We start from the raw sequence: 18,412 nt of genomic DNA, 5'->3' as shown, positions 1-18,412 counted from the left end.
GTCACCTTTAAGCCCAACAAAGATTTATTCAAAGCTTGAGATTTCAAGTGCAAGCACTCTTCCTCAGACTTGCACTCGACAGCTCATGCCGTCAATGAATCCTTGTTGGTCTTAAAGGTGCCTGACTGGACTCTGATGTTGTTTTGTTATTCCCAGGTCCGTCAGCCTTTCCAGCATGTACCATGATGTTCGGCACCCTGCTTCCCGCCACTCCCGACAAGGTGGAACATTTAAGCCCTTCCCCAATGCTTTACTTCTGTTCCAAGACAGGGCCCCTAAGATTGCCTTTGTAAAGCTGATCTATGGCCTCCCTAGGTCAGATCTAACTTGCTCCTCATTGGGTCAACCTGACCATTCTTGGTCAATCTGTCCCCTACCAGAGAAAAAGACCCCCTCCCTTTCTCCTTCCAATGCCAGGTTAGCATCTTGGATGGCCACCCACACATCTTCTCAGGCCCATGCACCGCTCCCTTTCCATGAGCTTTGGCCTCCCCGGGACAGCCAAGATCTCGTTGACGATTAGTTGCCCTTTCACGACGTCCCGGGTTCTGCCGCTGGAGGCTGTGAGGCAAAAAGGAGAGAAGATGAGGGAGCCGGAGAGTCGCTAACGGGAGAGTGAGCATGCACAGGGGTGCGATAAGAAAAGGCAGGGCCCCAGGAGCAGGCGTTCTCAAAAGGCAGCACACGCCCAGGAAGCCGATGCTTTCCGCGGCTTCAAAACATTCAGCGGATGTGCAGCCCTGACTCCTCGGAATCACCACGTGCTTTAAAGCCACTGCGGTTTGCTGAATTCTGTATTGCCGTCCGAGGCAGCTTCTGCGGTGACAGAATGTGGGGCTGAGCAACCAGCTGCTGCCGTGCTGTGCTCTTCCTGGCTGGTGAGAGCGGGGGCTCCCCACCCTTGTTATTTCCCTTGAATGGGCTCCTGGCTTCTGCTGAACTTGCATCACCGTGTCCTCTGCCTGCTGAGACTCTCCCAGTCGACCGAAATAACCCGGTGATGTCAGGCTCTGCTTGTCTGGTGGCCGCAAAGGAGAGGCGGCTGGTCCCGGGGGGGGGGGGGACGGGTGCGCAGTATGCTCCTTCTTTCCATGAACACCTTCCAAGACACAGCGGCCAAGGTGTGCGGCCTCCGTGCTGGGAACTCACACAGCTGCCCTGCCAGCGCAGCCTCCTCTGCTGACAGCCTTTCACAGTAGAGACCACTCGGCAGCTCATGTTAGCTGACAGGTCTGTTTACACTTGGCCACAGTCCCAGCCGGCGGTTACACTGGCAGCCACGTGCGGGTGGCGGAGCACCGGTCTCGTGGCTGATTACCCAGGGCCGGGAAGCCCATCCAGGAGAGAACTTGTGCGCCCAGTTGATTGTCCTGGCAAACGGAGGGGGAGGCACGGAAGAGCCAGCCCCGTCTGCAACTAGGCAAGGTGAGCCCGTGGCCTAGAGGGGCTTCCTCTGTCAGCGCTGGGTGAATCCTCCAGAGGAGACGCAGACGCCTGCACCCTTTGGCAGAAGCCGCCCCATCAGCTTGCGTTAATAAATAAGAGCCGCTGTTGGCAAACGCAGGCTTCCCAGTGCCAAGTTTGTCAGGAGACGATGCAAGTGTGGCCTGTCTGCCAAGCGTTGCAAGTCTAAACCAGAAGGGTAGTTAGAGGATCAGGGAAAGAGCCACGAGGTCCCCAGTCCTGCATCGCCTTGCGAAGGAGAACGCGAGGTGGCCTGCATGGCAGGGAGGTCCCCTGCAGAGGAGGGCCAGGGGGAGGGAAGGCTGTGCAGGCCACTCCATAGCTCATTCTCCCTAGGAAATCCCCCTTCTGAGGCCGTTTCTCCATCCCCAGTCTGGCCGCACCTCTGGTTTCAGAGCCTAGCTAAACGGAGGGGGTTCAAGATGGAGGATCTCACCCATCATTCATCCTCTGGATCAGGGGTAGTCAAACTGCGGCCCTCCAGATGTCCATGGACTACAATTCCCAGGAGCCCCCTGCCAGCGAATGCTGGCAGGGGGCTCCTGGGAATTGTAGTCCATGGACATCTGGAGGGCCGCAGTTTGACTACCCCTGCTCTGGATCCTAGAGCCAGGAGGAAACCTCAGGGGGAGGTCTTGGCCTCTGTGTCCTGTTGTTGGCCATCCAGCTACTCTTGTGTGAGGCAGGATGCTGGACGGGACGGACCACTGGCCTGACCCAGCCAGACGCTTCATGCATTCGTATGATGTCACCATGAAGTCCCTCCTGTCAAACCCTAGAATAATTTTGACTCTTTCACAGTGCAGTCTTAAGAACACTTTCATTGGAGTAAGCCCCACTGGAAAAGCCTCTTTGGTGGTGGACAATACCTTGGGATGATTGCATTCAACCTACAGGCAACGCATTTTGAATTATTTGTAAAGTTCTGAGCTAGTATCTGGTCCGTTTCAGCTGTTGGTTATTAGACTAGAAGTTTATTCCTTTCAAGCTGGTCTTAAAGTTATAGCTGCTGTTCTTTGACTGACGATGTCCCCCTTCCACCGTCAGTTCTGCTCCTGGCTTCAGCATCAAGGTCGATTATACGGGTACCAGCTCAAGCTATTCTTGTTGCAGTTCTGAGATGCTTTCCTGTCCTTTTTGAATTTGGTCATCTTAAACGGTGATTGTACTGATTTTCTTTTTAATGCCTGTCATGGCTGTTTCATGTGGAGGTCTGCCCGTGGCGTTCTTTGACAGGGAAGCGGCCGATAAATATTGCAGGTAAAGCGCTGATGGTGGTCCTCCGTCTCTCTTTGCCTGCAGTTCTCTAAGGAGAAGTACATCCTTGATTCGTCTCCCGAGAAGCTTCACAAGGAGCTGGAAGAGGAACTGAAACTCAGCAGCACTGACCTCCGCAGCCATGCCTGGTATCATGGGCGCATCCCCCGGGAGGTGAGAGCCAGAGGTCAAAACTGAATTCACACGGCTTGCTGGCCCGTCTCCTCCCGTTGCCTGGAGAATGCAACAAAGGGAAAAGGGAAAAAAGAAAAGAAAGCTTTAAATCCATTGATGCTGAAAAAAAAGTGGGTTTACAACTGGGGTTCAGTCTGCTCTAGCCTTTCTCAATTTTTTTACCATTGAGGAGCCCCTGAAAGATCCTTCGGGCTTCAAGAAGCCCCAGAAGTGGCACAATCAGGCAGGGTATGGCTGGGAAGCAGAGCTGTGGACACGCCCACCTGGGGCCCCTCCCCTTCCCCTTCCCCTTCCTTCCAGGCTCATCATTGGGCATTTTGGGAGGGGAGGGGCAGGTTGACATGACCATATATGGTCACATCACCTGCTAAATGTTTAACAAATTTTTAAAAAATTAAGCATTAATTAACTCCCATGTATTTGGGAAAGCCTTGCAGGGTGGTGGAAGTGATATGGAGAGGCCACATGGGCATCTTCCTCTGTCAGGACTTGGTGACCTTAGTTTTCTTGGCATTTTTCACCGCCTTGCCACTGGAGGGCTTTTTATCTGCCCTCCCATGAATAATTCTGATAGCATTATAATGCTCTATCAGTGTTTTTAAAAAAACCCTGATGAACAGTGGGGGGAACAGTACCAATGTGGGCAGAAACTCTGCAGGGTCAAAAAATGCACACATCTCTGTCCAGATGGTTTGAAAATGCACTTAGATTGCCCTTTCCCCAAGAACATTGCTGCAAAGGACATTTGGGGAGCAGTGTGGTGAGTCGGCAAAGGACAATCAGAGCATGACATTATGTGGATGCTCCAAAAAACGCTCTGCCGTTTGCAAGCCAAAGTGCAGAAAAACCAGCCTCAAATGAGGAACTGAGCCGAAGTAACCTGCCCATGCAGGGCTGGCTGTTCTTGTGCCACCACGAATTAGCACCACCGGCCCCAACTTTTCCATCTGTTCTTTCAGGTATCGGAGAGTCTGGTGCAGAGAAATGGGGATTTCCTGATACGTGATTCGCTCACCAGCCTGGGGGACTACGTGTTAACGTGCCGCTGGCGGAACGAGCCCCTCCACTTCAAGATCAACAAGGTGATGGTGAAGTCCAGCGAGGGCCGGACCCACATCCAGTACCTGTTTGAGCAGGAGAGCTTCGACAACGTGCCGGCCCTGGTGCGGTTCTACGTGGGCAACCGCAAGCCCGTCTCGGAGCAGAGCGGGGCCATCTTCTACTGCCCCATCAACCGAACTTTCCCGCTGCGCTACCTGGAGGCCAGCTATGGACTTTCCAACGGGAAACACAGTGGCTCCCACAGCCACTCTGGCCAGAAGGGGGGGCACATCAAGCGGAGAAGCATCACGATGACGGACGGACTGACAGCCGACAAGATCACAAGAGGCGAAGGGTGTCCAACAAGGTAAGCATTGCACGGCTAGTTTGCTTGCTAGTTAGCACTGCAGCCAGATGTCCATTGGTTACCTCGGACATCACAGAGCTGGAGTAGGCTGCCATTGGCTCGTCTGCTCTGATGTCAGGGAGAAGGTAGGTGGGGCTTAGTACTGCTGGAGACTTCAGAATAGCAACCGTGAGGCTTGTAAGCCCGTGGAAACCTTGCGCCAGTAAGTTGTGACCTCTTGAGTGATGCTTTCTCTCCCCTCTGCCTTTCTCAGCGTCTCCTTGCCACATCACCGAGACATCATCCGCAACTGCGCAGTCAGCGTGGACCAGATCCAGGATCTCCACTCCCCAATGTCTCCTATTTCTGAGGCTCCTGCAACTCCGGCCTACAGCACCGGTAGGGGGGATTTTGCTCACAGAGCCCAGCAGCCGGTCTCTGCAACAAGGGGGCAGGACGATGTCTAAGAAACATCTGAGAAAAGCAGCAGATACCCTCCCTTCAGTGGACTTGTTGAATTTTTGACACGGAGGCTGTATGCAGTAATCCTAGGTGTATTCTGAGAGGGGGGCCTTGAGGACCTCGTTGGGTCCCCTTCATGAATGTGGAAATTTAAGAAGAAGAAGAAGAAGAAGAGTTGGTTCTTATATGCCGCTTTTCCCTACCCAAAGGAGTCTCAAAGCGGCTTACAGTCGCCTTCCCATTCCTCTCCCCACAACAGACACCCTGTGGGGTGGGTGAGGCTGAGAGAGCGCTGATATCACTGCCCGGTCAGAACAGCTTTATAAGTGCCGTGGGGAGCCCAAGGTCACCCAGCTGGTTGCATGTGGGGGAGCGCAGAATCGAACCCGGCATGCCCGATTAGAAGTCCACACTCCTAACCACTACACCAAGCTGGCTCTCTTTATTCCTGAACTAGGTTCAGAAATTGAGAAACTAGAAAAAATATGCCCCTCCCCATTACAAACCCAAGCGTTCTGCTATCTCCCAGCAATGTCTGTGTCAAGCACTCTGAAAGGTGTGACTTCACCTGCCAGGTCCACAGAGGGGCTCAAGACAGAGATCCAGAGATCGCGTCATTTGATTCGCTCATGGAACTCAGCCCCAAGATGTCATGATGGCCTTCGGCTCAGGTGGCTCCGAAGGGGAACTCCATGGAGGGTGGGTCCACCAATGGACAGTAGCCACAGCAACGAAATGGATCCTCCATGTTTAGAGGCAACCTGCCCTCTGAGCACCAGCAGAGCAGCTGGGGAGGGCAGTTGTCCTCTTGTGCCCTCTTGTGAGTTTTCCTGATGCATCTGTCCGGCCCCCACTGGAAACAGGCTGGGCTAGATGGACACTGGGACTGATCCAGCAGCCCGCTTAGGAATTTGTATTCTTCAGGAATTAAATATAAGGTGGTTGGAGAGGCAGAGTGTTACTGACCGGAATTCCTTTGCTTTCAGTTGGTTTCCCCGTTGCTACACTCGACTCTTCCTTGGCCAGCTTAAAAGCTGATTGTTAACATTTCTGGTTCCAAAGCTAATCTTTGAAATGTATATCAGTGTCTGATAAATTCATGAAAATGCAAGACAACCCACCCTCTTGCAAGACAACCCACAACAAAAAGGAGAAACTATCCTGACCCAAGTCAAGAACTCACTCCAAAAAAGGGTCAAGATAAGGAAAATGTGAAATTAAATCTTAATATTTAATAAAATGTGAAATTAAATCTTAATATTTAATAAAATTAAAAACCCAGGACTTAAAATGCGGCCTCATTAAAATCCAGTGTCCATTCATCCTGGTGCCACCACTGACCTGGCGTGTTTCAGCAGGGCTGCCTTGATCAGTGGTCAGGCATAAATAGAACGGCACCCATAAAATGCAGGAACAGAAATGTTAAATATACAGTTGGCTCCTTTACATACGTGATTTAATATGTTAACTATGTAGGACACTAAGGGCCTTAATTGATTCTGTGGACCAGAAGGCCAGGTAAGATTCCTTGAGGCCTCTTCTGTTTCTAAAGCAGGCAAGGGGGTCCTAGAGGAGCCAGCCTTTCTCCAAAGTATGCCGAGGCGGACTGAGGTGGAGGCACATTTCCCTTATTTTGACCCTTCTAAAAGCAGAGCCTCTTGTGGCGCAGAGTGGTAAGGCAGCCGTCTGAAAGCTTTGCCCATGAGGCTGGGAGTTCAATCCCAGCAGCCGGCTCAAGGTTGACTCAGCCTTCCATCCTTCCGAGGTCGGTAAAATGAGTACCCAGCTTGCTTGCTGGAGGGTAAACGGTAATGACTGGGGAAGGCACTGGCAAACCACCCCGTATTGAGTCTGCCATGAAAACGCTAGAGGGCGTCACCCCAAGGGTCAGACATGACCTGGTGCTTGCACAGGGGATACCTTTACCTTTAAAAGCAACATCAACACAAAAAGTAAACAGACCTTTCCCCTTGATGTATTGTCTGATTCACAGAGGTCACGTTAAGGAGATTTGTAACCCGTTTTAAAAAGTGTACAATTAATCTAATATTCCTTGAACTGAATTACACCTCTAAGAGCAAGCCACTCAGACACTCATTAGAAGAAAAAGGAGTAGGGGAAAGGGTGCTCCAGCCCGGCCTTGGTGCACAAGTTCCCAGCGTGTGTCAAAGCTGCACACGCAGGGTTGTGCATGCACAGAATCCCCAGCCCTGGTGCACCTTGCTCCACGTGCCAGCAGTGTGTTCAGAGCCTGGTCATGAGGCTTTTTCCCTTTTCTTTGCAGTTACGCGGCTAAAACCCCAAGCAGAACAAACCAGCGGCAGCCTCACCCCGGGGTCCCCCGTCTTGAGGCGATCCAGCGAGCCGCAGCTGTGCCAGGGGAACAACGGCAAGGCCGAGCAGCCAGACAGCGCCCACTCCACCCCTTCCCACGGGTACTCCCGGGCGTCCCCTTCTCCGTCCGTGAACAGCTACAGCGACCCCGACACGGGGCACTACTGCCAGCTGCACCCCCCTTCCCCGATCAGCTGGGAGCGGCCCTCTCAGGACGGCAAGCAGGCGCCTGCCAAGAGCTACGTGGACAGGCTAAAAGGGGACGAGGTCCAGAAGGCGGGGCTCACGCTGAACGGCTCGGAGACGGAGGCCGGGCCCAGGAAGAAGCCCCACCCGGACACCCTGGGCTTTGCGGCCCCTGTCGTGGAGAGGACCTCCTCTTTCAACCCCGCTGTGTTCCGCTCCCTCCTCATCCCTCTGGAAAACAAGCCCCTGGAAATGGCCGTGCTGAAGAAGGTCAAGGAGCTCCTGGCAGAGGTGGACGCGAAGACGCTAGCCAGGCACATCACCAAAGTGGACTGTGTGGTACGTGGGGCTGCCCCTGGCAGGGGCCTGGGGAGGACAGGGGCCACGTTGGGCACAACTGTAGCTCTCTAGGTGTCCATGGACTACAATTCCCATGAGCCCCTGCCAGCATGACCTAGAGTCCACCTGGAGGTCTCCCGCCATTGCCGTTGAGCTCCAGAGAGCAGTTCCTCCGGAGAAAGCGGATGCTTTGCAAGGTGGACTTGATGGCAGTAAGCCCTCCCTCCCCCCCAGCCTGCCCTCACCCGGCCCCACCCCCAAAATCCCTCCTGGTGGGGCCCTTCCGGACAGGTTGCCGCTCTTCTCTGTCTCCAAAGCGGGGTCAATTGACACTCGCTGGGCCAGTGCCTGTGGCTTTGGGGTTTCTGCTTGGGATGCCCACTGAGCTGCATGGCTCAATGGCTGTCTTCCTCCAGCAGCCGGCTGTGGGCCAGAAGAGTCCCCAGCGCCCACCCGCCCCATAGCCGGTCCCGGGCAGCCCGTTATCTGCTCTTCCCAGGCTGCAGCCGACAGCGTAACAGTCCTGAGAGGGTTTCTTTCTGTCCGCAAACGTTTTATGCATCCAAGCCAGTTTTTTCCCTTTGCGACTCCCAGTGGTTCCCCCTCTTCTCCATCCAAGGACAAACTGCACAGCTTTCTCTCTTTGTTGCAGGTTGCTAGGATACTGGGCGTTTCCAAGGAGATGCAGAGGCTCATGGGAGTGAGTTCAGGGATGGAGCTGCTCACCCTGCCCCACGGACATCAGCTTCGCCTTGACTTGCTGGAAAGGTACAGCGCAGTGGCCAAGGGGAGGAGGGGGTGGGGGTGGGCGGGCGGCCCCTCCTGCCATTCCCTGCTGCGCAGGATCGATCCCTGCCACTGCCTGGGCTGCGTGGGGTCAGAGGCAGAGCAAGCACGGAAACTAGCATGAAATTCAGTATTCCGACAATCTTGTCATTGGCTTTTTTCAAAACAGCAGATTTCCCATCCTGAGGGCTGGAAAGAGAGGCTTGGAAGCATGTGGGCGTTTCCCTCTTGGGGTTGCCAGCCTCCAGGTGGGGCCTGGGGATTCCCCGGCAATAGAGCTTATCTCAAGTGTTCCCCTGAAAAAGGGCTGCTCGGGAGGGGCGGCTCTGGTGCATTGTGCCAAAGTGGTCTCTGTCCTCACCAGGCTCCCTCCCCAGTTCTCCAGCGGTTTCCCAACCTGCAAAGGGCCACCCGATGTCCACTGCTGCAGACTGGCTCTCCGAGTGTCCCAGCCTCTAGCATCACAGGGTGACCTTTGGTTGGCCTTAGGAACTTTGGCCTTTGCAGGCCCCTCCCACCATGACAATATCAATATCATTTTTGATATAATGAGAAATACTTCAACATTAAAAAAAATGTTTTAGGCAAAACGTTATACATTTCTGCGGGCCCTAAGATTTCATTCTGTTTCCTGGTGCAAGAGAAAAAAATTTTCTTCAACCCTAAAAGTTTTCCCCTTCAGACTTTAAAAGATTTCTGTGGGGCCCTAAAAGCATCGTGGGCCATAGGCCCCGTGCCTCCTATGACCCATGTCCAGGCACTGCGTTTGCAGTTCCACTTGGCAGTGATGATGTTAGTCACCAGCTCTGGGTTCGAAAATGCCTGGAGAATTTGGGGGTGGAGCCAGGAGTGGGCAGGATTTGGGGCTGGGAAGAACCTCAGTGGAGCATGATGCTATTGAGTCCCCCCTCCCAAGCAGCCCTCTCCTCCAGGGGAACTGAGCTCTGTAGTCAGGAGATGGGCTGGAATTCCAGGGGATCCACAGGCCCCACCTGGAGGCTGGCATCCCTCCGTCCCCCTCCTCAGCAGCCCTTTCCTCCAGGGGAACTGAGCTCTGTAGTCTGGAGATGGGCTGGAATTCCAGGGGATCCACAGGCCCCACCTGGAGGCTGGCATCCCTCCGTCCCCCTCCGCAGCAGCCCTTTCCTCCAGGGGAACTGAGCTCTGTAGTCTGGAGAGGAGCTGGAATTCCAGGGGATCCCCAGGCCCCACCTGGAGGCTGGCATCCCTCCGTGGCCCTCCCAAGCAGCCCTTTCCTCCAGGGGAACTGAGCTCTGTAGTCTGGAGATGAGCTGGAATTCCAGGGGATCCCTGGGCCTCACCTGGAGGCTGGCATCCCTCCGTCCCCCTCCCAAGCAGCCCTTTCCTCCAGGGGAACTGAGCTCTGTAGTGTGGAGAGGAGCTGGAATTCCAGGGGATCCCCAGGCCCCACCTGGAGGCTGGCATCCCTCCGTCCCCCTCCCAAGCAGCCCTTCCCTCCAGGGGAACTGAGCTCTGTAGTCTGGAGATGGGCTGGAATTCCAAGGGATCCCCAGGCCCCACCTGGAGGCTGGCATCCCTCCGTCCCCCTCCCAAGCAGCCCTTTCCTCCAGGGGAACTGAGCTCTGTAGTCTGGGGATGAGCTGGAATTCCAGGGGATCCCCAGGCCCCACCTGGATGTTGGCATCTCACAGTCCTCCTCCCAAGCAGGCCTTTCCTCCAGGGAAACTGAGCTCTGTAGTCTGGGGATGAGCTGGAATTCCAGGGGATCCCCAGGCCCCACCTGGAGGCTGGCATTCCTAGATGAAGTGGATACCGGCAAGCACCTCCCACGTGGACTTCCTGGCCAACCTTCTCACCACCATCCCACCCCTTTGTCCATCTCAGGTTCCACACCATGTCGATCATGATCGCCGTGGACATTCTGGGCTGCACGGGGAGCATGGAGGAGAGAGCCTCCCTCCTGCACAAGACCATCCAGCTGGCCGCAGAGCTGAAGGGCACCATGGGCAACATGTTCAGCTTTGCTGCCGTGATGAATGCCCTCGAAATGACACAGGTACCGCAGGCCTTGGCACGCTGCCTCTCTCCCTTATCCTCTCCTGTCCAGTCTCCGAGTCTTTTCCCACGGAGCAGTCAACAATAAAAGGCATCTAAACATTAAAACAGCACCAGCTAGTACAGTGTAGTCGCAATAAAGAATTAATGGAATGCCATTAAGTATAAATTAGCTGATTCCTAAAAAGTAATCCAATCAACAATTACTAAGTATGGGCAGTGGGACAGTTCCACAAACTTGAACCAAAGGCCCAACAATCAGAGTGGCCTCACGGAAGGCAAGACGATCCTGCAGAGGTGGGCGGGGAGCTCGTTCCCAAGGGCCGGAGCAACGACCAAGCAGGCCCTGACCCTGGTGGAAGGTCATTGGGCCGTCTGGGGCGGCTTGAGGGGCGCAGAGCCAGGCCAAATTGGATCCTTGTTGTTTGTTGTCCGCTTTTCTCACTTGGACTCAAGGTGGATTCCACCACGTTAAGTTGATATGGTCCGCAAGATCCCGTGAACAAAGCAGAAATTGGATTGCAGAAATCTGAGAAGGGAGCTGAAGGAAAGCATAAGAATTTGAACCCGGCCCATTGAACCCTGCAGAAATTGCACAGTAGGAGAGTACTTCCACCAACGGGCAGGGCACAATAGGGGTCTTCCGCCATTCCCGTCCCTTTACCAACGCGTCCTTCTGAACCATTCCATGATAGTAGGGACCTGGGGTGCATCCTGTCGTGAGCAGCAGGACTTTCAGCTATAAGGTAGTTTAAGAGCAGCCTCCAGCATCACCCCCCCCCCAATATTACTGGTCTCCCCCCCCCCACCCCCCCCACACACCTTCCCTCTCCGTCTGCTTGCAGATCTCTCGGCTGGAGCAGACCTGGATGGTTCTCCGCCAGCGCCACACGGAGGGGGCCATCCTGTACGAGAAGAGACTGAAGCCTTTTCTGAAGAGCCTGGACGAGGGCAAAGGCAAGTGCCGGGGGAAAGGAAGGCTGCAGTCCTAAGAAGCCCCATGGAACAAAGTAACTTACTTCCGTGTAGACCTGCGTGGGATTGGTTCTTGGCAGTGCAGCCCTACAAACACTTTCCTGGAAGGACACGTCTTTGCTCCGAAGCAGTTTGCTGGGTTACTTGCCCTTTGGTTAGAGCCCTTGTAGAGTCTCTGGATTTCCCCATAGAAGTGGGTTTGATTCCTCACCCCTCTACATGCAGCTAGCTGCGTGACCTTGGGCTAGTCACAGTGCTTTGAGAGCTGTTCTCGCAGAGCAGTCCTGTCAGGGCTCTCTCAGCCCCACCTCCCTCACAGTTGTTGTGGGGAGAGGAAGGGAAGGCGATGGTAAGCCGCTTGGAGACTCCTTCAGGTGTAAGCAGGGTATAAAAATCAACTCTTCTTCTAGACATTTTGCTTTCTATGCAGGCAGACCTGTTTTGTCTGGTAGCATTTGGTTGTGTAGACCTGCTGTCTGGTCCCGTCTAGAGGCAGGTTTGCCACCTTAGATTAGAACTAGGTGGAGTCTTTTTGCAAGGAACAAAAGGCTCTTTGGAGCCAGCGTGGTGTAATGGATACGGTGTCAGACTAGGACCTGGGAGCTCCAGGTTCAAATCTCCACTGGTGCCCTGGAAGCTAGCTGGGTGACCTGGGGCCAATCTCATACGCTCGGCCTCGCCCACCTTACAGGGTGGTTGTGTGGATAATACGGAGAGGAGGAAAATGATCTAAGCTGCTCTGGGTCCCCACTGGGGAGGAAGGCAGGAGGCAAATAAGTAATAAAGAACTAGCTCTGCCAGTGCTGACCGCTGTCCCTGCGGTCGGCTGGAGAACAGACCTTGAGGATCCCGGCATAGTGTGCCATCTGGTGGTCACCTGAAGAACTAACCAGTTTGGCGTGATCAAATTAGACACACAAAGCTGCCTTTTGCTGAAACAGACCCCTAGAATCATAGAGTTGGAAGGGACCTCCTGGGCCATCTAGTCCAACCCTATCGGGTTTTGTGTGTCCTGCATTGCGCAGGGGGTTGGGCTGGATGACCCAGGAGATCCCTTCCAACTCTATGATTTTAACCCTATCGCTCATCCATTGTAACCCCTTGAACCGTCCCAGAATCAGCCTTTCCTTGGCCTACTGAAGTCAGTATTAGGGAGAAGCAGTTCCTTTAGGATAAGCCAAAAAGTAACTAATCAGTGCTGATGGGGGTACTTTTCATGTCCGAGCCAAATTGTCCATCCAAATCGGCTTTATCCAAATCACTATTTGGCTCCTCTAGATTTCACAACAGCCCCAGAAAGGGTGTCACAAATTGGGTGGGAGTTAGTTTTTTTTTAATATATAAAAAATTAAATATCAGGTGATGTGATGATATATGGTCATGTAAAGAAATAATAAAACAACCGGTGGCCAGTGATGGGCCGGGATGGGCCGGGAAGGAGAATGGCCCCAGCCACACAGGTCCTTGCTGGCCGAGGCTCGTTGCGTGTGGCAGAGACCGGAGTCCAGAGAGGGAAGCACGCTCATTTTAGCTTAGCTGCCTTGGGGGGTTGGCAGGGGGTGAGGGAGCAGCAGATGCCTGTCCCAGCCCAGTGTCCAGCTCAGCGAAGTAGGCCGCTAGAGTTGGGAGAAGAAAAAGAGTTTGTTTTTTGTATCCCATTTTTCTCTATCCAAAGGAGTCTCAAAGCTGCCTGCAATCAATTGCGTTTCCCTCCTCCCCCCACAACAGGCATCCTATGAATTAGGTGGGGCTGAGAGAGCTCTGAGAGAACTGTGTCTGGCCCAAGGTCACCCAGCTGGCTGCACGTGGAAGAAGAGTGGGCTATTGAACCCAGTTCTCCAGATTAGAGGCTACCACTCTTAAGTAGAGAGATTCTGCACCAAGTAGAGAGATCCTGCTCCCAGGCAGTCACAAAACTCATGGCATGAGTTTGGGCAGTTGTCCTTCTCTCAGACTAACCTCCCTCCCAGGGGTGGAGTAAAGATAAAAGGGAAGATGGCTGCAGATGAGGAAGGGCAGGAATTAAAAATGAGAGAAGACTTTACTTGAAGTAAACTGTGCAAATGCTGCGTTGTTCATTGTACTTTGGTGAATCACGAAAAACTGCAGTGGTGAGGGCGTTGGGGTTGCCCCCTTCCCAAGCAAATCCTAACTGGGTTCAGTTTTCCAAAATGTCATTTAATAGTGAAGTCAGAATTCAGATTTTAAAAAATCTGTCTGTAACCTGAGAGAGCTGTCATCAAGCAAGATGAACCAATAGCAGGTCTTCATAGAGAGATTCTCCATTGCTGTTTCAGAAGAATCTCCCCTGTCCAACACCACCTTCCCACACATTGTGCCCCTCATCACTCTCTTGGAGCGAGACACGGCCCTCCCAGACCACCCGGAGCCCTGGGAGAACTTGGATGACGGCGTGGAGGTAGTCTTGGCTCACCTGGAAGCAGCACGGATGGTGGCTCATCACGGCGGACTCTACCACACAAATGCAGAGGGGAAGCTGCAAGGTAAGGAAGCCCCCGTGGGCAAATAGTCCTCTCAGAACATGCGCCCCAAGGGTATGCCTGCTCAGTAGCTTCAGAATGAGGCACTATCCTGTCCCCAGTTTCTCCAGAAGAAAGGAGACCGCTCCTAGAGTGACTTGCCAGCTGGGGCTTTTGAGAGTACACCACCATGGGAGCTTCCCCTCCCCCCCCCATGTCTCCCTGAATAGCTCACTGCAGGTACAAACAGGCTTGATACTCCGTCCTGCAAAATGTCTCCGGGAGGAGTATACCTTTTCCCCGTTGGGACAAGGGACTGTCTAGAAGGAACTTGGCACAGTGGCCTTAAGAAAGTGCGTCCCTTCTGCACTCCTTGGATAACGCACTTTCAGTGTGCTTTTGCAGCTGGATTTTCCTGGGCAGAATAGAAAAATCTACTTCTAAAGCGCATTGGACAGGTTCTAGGCTTGTCAAAGCAGCAGTCATAGTGAACAAGGGCGATTATAAGGAAGACATCCTACAGGCATATTACAAAATGCATAGCTGCTTTGACATCAGGCTTGTTTAGCGCCATCATTTCAGACCACTCAAGGTCTGGGTATTCATGAGGTTCTCTGACCTCTCTTCACATCCTTATTGCTTCAAATCCACCAGGGTGCACTTTAAAGGGCTGCCCAGCCATAGAATCATAGAGTGGGAAGGGACCTCCAGGGTCACCTAGTCCAACCCCCTGCAGAATGCAGGAAACTGTTACTGTTACTGTTACCATATCTTAATTGTATCTTTTCCTGTTTTCTGCAAACCACCCTGAGCCCTCGGGGAGGGCAGTATATAAATATAATAAATAATAAAAAATAAAACTCACAGCTACCTGCCCACCCACAGGGACCCCAATTCCATGCCCAAGTGAGCCAACCCACCATAAATAAATAAGTAAGTAAGTAAGTAAGTAAATAAACAAACCAAATCCGTGGCCAGTCTGGCCTTGAAGAAATGCATTTCCTGACCCCAAAGTGGTGATCAGCCTTTACCTGGGCCTGCAAGGGAGGGCCACAGAGCCAAGCACCAACACAAGGCCACTCACCATCTGCCTGAGTTCACAGAACCGGCATTTCTGTCCGATGGCCATCTGGTCTCTGCGGTATTTGCGTGCTTATTTCCTTCATTTTTCATCCAGGGAGCCTCAGGGCAGCTGATGTCCATCTGTGCTTATGCCGAGCCCAGCCAGGGGCTTCCCAGGCAAGTGGGAAGCAGAGGCAATTCACCAGTGCCTTCCCCTGCAGAGCCTTCCTGGGTCCCCTCCCACGAAGCCCTGGTCCTGCTCAGTTTCACAGTTTCCTAGGACAGCCTGATGAGGCTGTGCCACTCCCTTCCAGGACCCCAGAACAGATTACAGGATGATCAATCAGTGCCATAAGAAGACCAGGACAAGACACACAATAAGCAACACAACTGGATGCCATAGTCAGAAAGGAGGAAAGCAGGATAAGAATCCAATAAAGGGAAGAAGAGCTGATTTTTAATGCCCTACTTTTTACTACCCAAAGGAGTTTCAAAGAGGTTTCCAATTGCCTTCCCTTCCTCATCCCACAACAGACAACTTGTGGGGAAGGTGGGGCTGGGAGAGCCCTGGGAGATCTGGGAATGGGCCAGGGTCACCTAGCAGGGTTCACATGGAGGAGTGAGGAATCTAACCCAGTTCTCCATATTTAAGTACTGCACGAAGCTGGCAATGAAATATGGGCAGAAGGGGGGGGGGAGTCAACAATACTGCCATGCAGGGCATTTTGAAAGGGACGTTTCATCCTGAGAGACCAGAGACAGGTGGCTCTGAGCAGCTTTTACTGCCTACAGTTATTCCCTGCATACAAGCACGCACAGTAAGGAAACTGGCCAAGGGACACCCCAGTGCCACTGTGTGCAAATGGCAAACAGAGGCTGGAGAGCCCTCTGATGGAGAGGTGGATTCTGTGAAGGCTCAAGGGGGTGGCAGGTGACAGTAGATGAGCGATTGGGATATGAGTGTCCTGCATAGTGCAGGGGGTTGGACTAGATGACCCAGAGGTCCCTTCCAGCTCTATGATTCTATGATTCTCTGGTTCCTGTTGCAGGTTTCCAACCGAGACCAGAACTGCTCGAGGTTTTCAGCACGGAATTCCAGCTGCGTCTCCTGTGGGGCAGCCGAGGCGCCGAGAGCAGCCAGAGCGAGCGCTACGAGAAGTTCAACAAGGTCCTCACTGCGCTGTCCCACAAACTTGAGCCGGCAGTGCGCTCCAGCGAATTGTAGCCCAACAGCCTGGACTCCGAGCTAGGCTAGCAAAGAAGGAGGGCGCCCAATCAGCAGCCTGCAGCTCCCTCTCTCTGTAGCCCAGGGGTTAACGCGGGGAGGACCCCAAGGCTGGCGTTCGGGATCTGCACCTGCGAAAGGGGAAAGCAGTCAAATGGACCAGCCAAGGAGTCCACCTTTTCCTGCAGCAGTGACTGACAATCAGCCTCCAGAAGGCAGAAGCAGCGGTTTCTTGCTTGGCAGAGCTGGCAACTGATGTCTCTTCCCGCTGGCTGTCACTCAGCACCACCTTTGCAAAGCAGCATGAAGATGCTTTTCTGTGATGATGCTGGCCAGACCAGGCGCAGCAGCTCTTGAGGGATTTGCCATTTTGAGCATGAGCAGCTGTACAAGATCTGTGGCAATGTAAAAACTTGGTATGGATTTGTACCTCGGCCATGGCTGTCTCTGGGGTCTCACCGGGCCACCTTTGACCAGATTGTAAAAGTAATCTTCCTCGTTACTTGGCTGTCAGGCATCAACTGGGCATTATCGGTGTCCACAACTTTCTTAGGCTGCAGTAGTATTTGGGGAAAAGTCCCATGGAAATCATTGGGCCTGACTCCTGTGTGAATGTTGTTAAAGGGGCTTCTTGGGTGTGTCTCCCATGACGGGTCACCGAGCGAGGAGGCCACTGGCTCACACCTTTGTCCACTGCCTCCCTAGTCCAAGGAGCTGAACTCTCCAGTTCTTCTGTGCCAAAGGAATTTGGTTGGGGCAATTCCCTCCCCCATGCAGCGGCAACTGAGCTGTACCCATCCCTAGGGCCAGTTCTAGGTTGGGGGGGGCCCTTTCCCACCCACTAACCCATCTGTCTCAATATCTGTCTGTGCCCTGTTCCTTGCCCTGCTTGCCGCCTGCAGCCCTTTCCCCCATGCTGCTGGGCAGAGAGTACAGTGGAACATAAAACATCCCAAGTGAGCAGGCAGGGAAGCAGCATGCTGTGGAGGTCAGCCGCTGTGGGCCCCACCAGAAGTCCTGGCAACTGCCCTACCTGAGGGCATGCTGATGCCAGTCCCGCCTGCCCCGCCTTGGAAACAAGTTTCCCTGCCCGCAGGAGGTGCCTCGAGGGAGCCGAGAGGAAAGAAACAGCAGTGTTTCTAAATGCAGCAGTGAGGGAGGTGTGGGCTTGAGCCTCATGCTGGTATAGCCCCGACTCTCAAATCTCTCCCCCAAGGGTTGGCCTAGATCAGGGGCCCCATCTCCAGTCTCGCCATCCTCACGTGGCCCTGCAGCCCTGCCCCATATCCTGCTCTGGTTTCAAACACCACCCCACACTGGATTTCACAGAGTGTCGGCCTCTGGCCTTTTCAGTCTGTCTTTCCTCTTGCGAGGCCTTTTCTGCTTGTAAATAGAAGATCCACCCTGGTGTATAAATCTCTCTCTATATATATCTATAAATATTCAAAAGGGACAGTTGTAAAGAATGACTTGCCTCATTTCTTTTTTTTTTTTTTTGGTCTTGTAAATGAATGTACATATATCGCAAAGTGTCTCTCTTTTGGTTCTTGCATTCAATAAACTTTTATGCTTTTTTCTTCAAGAAGGGCTCTTCTGCTGACTTTTCTCAAAAAGTAACCCCCACTCTAAAAAATGTTACAGGGTGTCTCTGCCTGCCTGGCCGGAAAATGGAGAGTGCTCATCCTTTCCCATGCAAAGTGTCTCTGTTCTGTTGGCATCAGAATCACTGAATCATAGAGTTGGGAGGGGCCACAAGGGCCATCTAGTCCAACCCCCTGCTCAACGCAGGATCAGCCCTAAGCATCCTAAAACATCCAAGAAAAGTGTGTATCCAACCTTTGCTTGAAGACTGCCAGTGAGGGGGAGCTCACCACCTCCTTAGGCAGCCTATTCCACTGCTGAATTACTCTGACTGTGAAAATTGTTTTCCTGATATCTAGCCTATATCGTTGTACTTGAAGTTTAAACCCATTACTGCAGGCTGGATCTAGAACTTCAACTGTGGCCCTCATTGGTGCCCACACAGGGATCCGTGTGGCTGCCACAGAATCAGAAGGTGCTCAAATGAGGAAATGGACTTCCAGCATACACAGCCTGTTGGATCTAACCATGATTTGCTCCCAAGCAACTGGTCTTCTGCACATGCACATTTCCTTTGCATGCCTCATTACTTGTCCCGGTTTTAAGTATTCTGTCCAGTTGACTGCTTGAATCCTGTGCTTT

The 18,412-nt window shown here is 53.1% G+C and overlaps 1 protein-coding gene across 5 annotated transcripts in view; it reads left to right on the top strand.

Annotated features, from left to right (window-relative positions):
* Positions 1-17,774, top strand: part of SH2D3C (SH2 domain containing 3C) — a 114,294-nt gene extending 96,520 nt beyond the window's left edge. For all 5 annotated transcript variants that reach the window (XM_077305278.1, XM_077305277.1, XM_077305279.1 and 2 more), the window contains 9 exons: positions 2,767-2,895; positions 3,876-4,324; positions 4,578-4,702; positions 7,050-7,624; positions 8,277-8,392; positions 10,277-10,448; positions 11,293-11,404; positions 13,720-13,926; positions 16,014-17,774. In XM_077305278.1, the coding sequence (XP_077161393.1) occupies positions 2,767-2,895; positions 3,876-4,324; positions 4,578-4,702; positions 7,050-7,624; positions 8,277-8,392; positions 10,277-10,448; positions 11,293-11,404; positions 13,720-13,926; positions 16,014-16,189 (2,061 nt within the window). In that variant the 3' untranslated portion in view covers positions 16,190-17,774. The remainder of the gene's footprint in view (positions 1-2,766; positions 2,896-3,875; positions 4,325-4,577; positions 4,703-7,049; positions 7,625-8,276; positions 8,393-10,276; positions 10,449-11,292; positions 11,405-13,719; positions 13,927-16,013) is intronic.
* The last annotated feature ends 638 nt before the right edge of the window (positions 17,775-18,412 follow it).

Source organism: Paroedura picta, chromosome 12 (assembly GCF_049243985.1).
Source record: "Paroedura picta isolate Pp20150507F chromosome 12, Ppicta_v3.0, whole genome shotgun sequence".
Classification (NCBI taxonomy): Eukaryota; Metazoa; Chordata; class Lepidosauria; order Squamata; family Gekkonidae; genus Paroedura; species Paroedura picta.
This window is presented reverse-complemented; position numbering and strand designations above follow the sequence as displayed.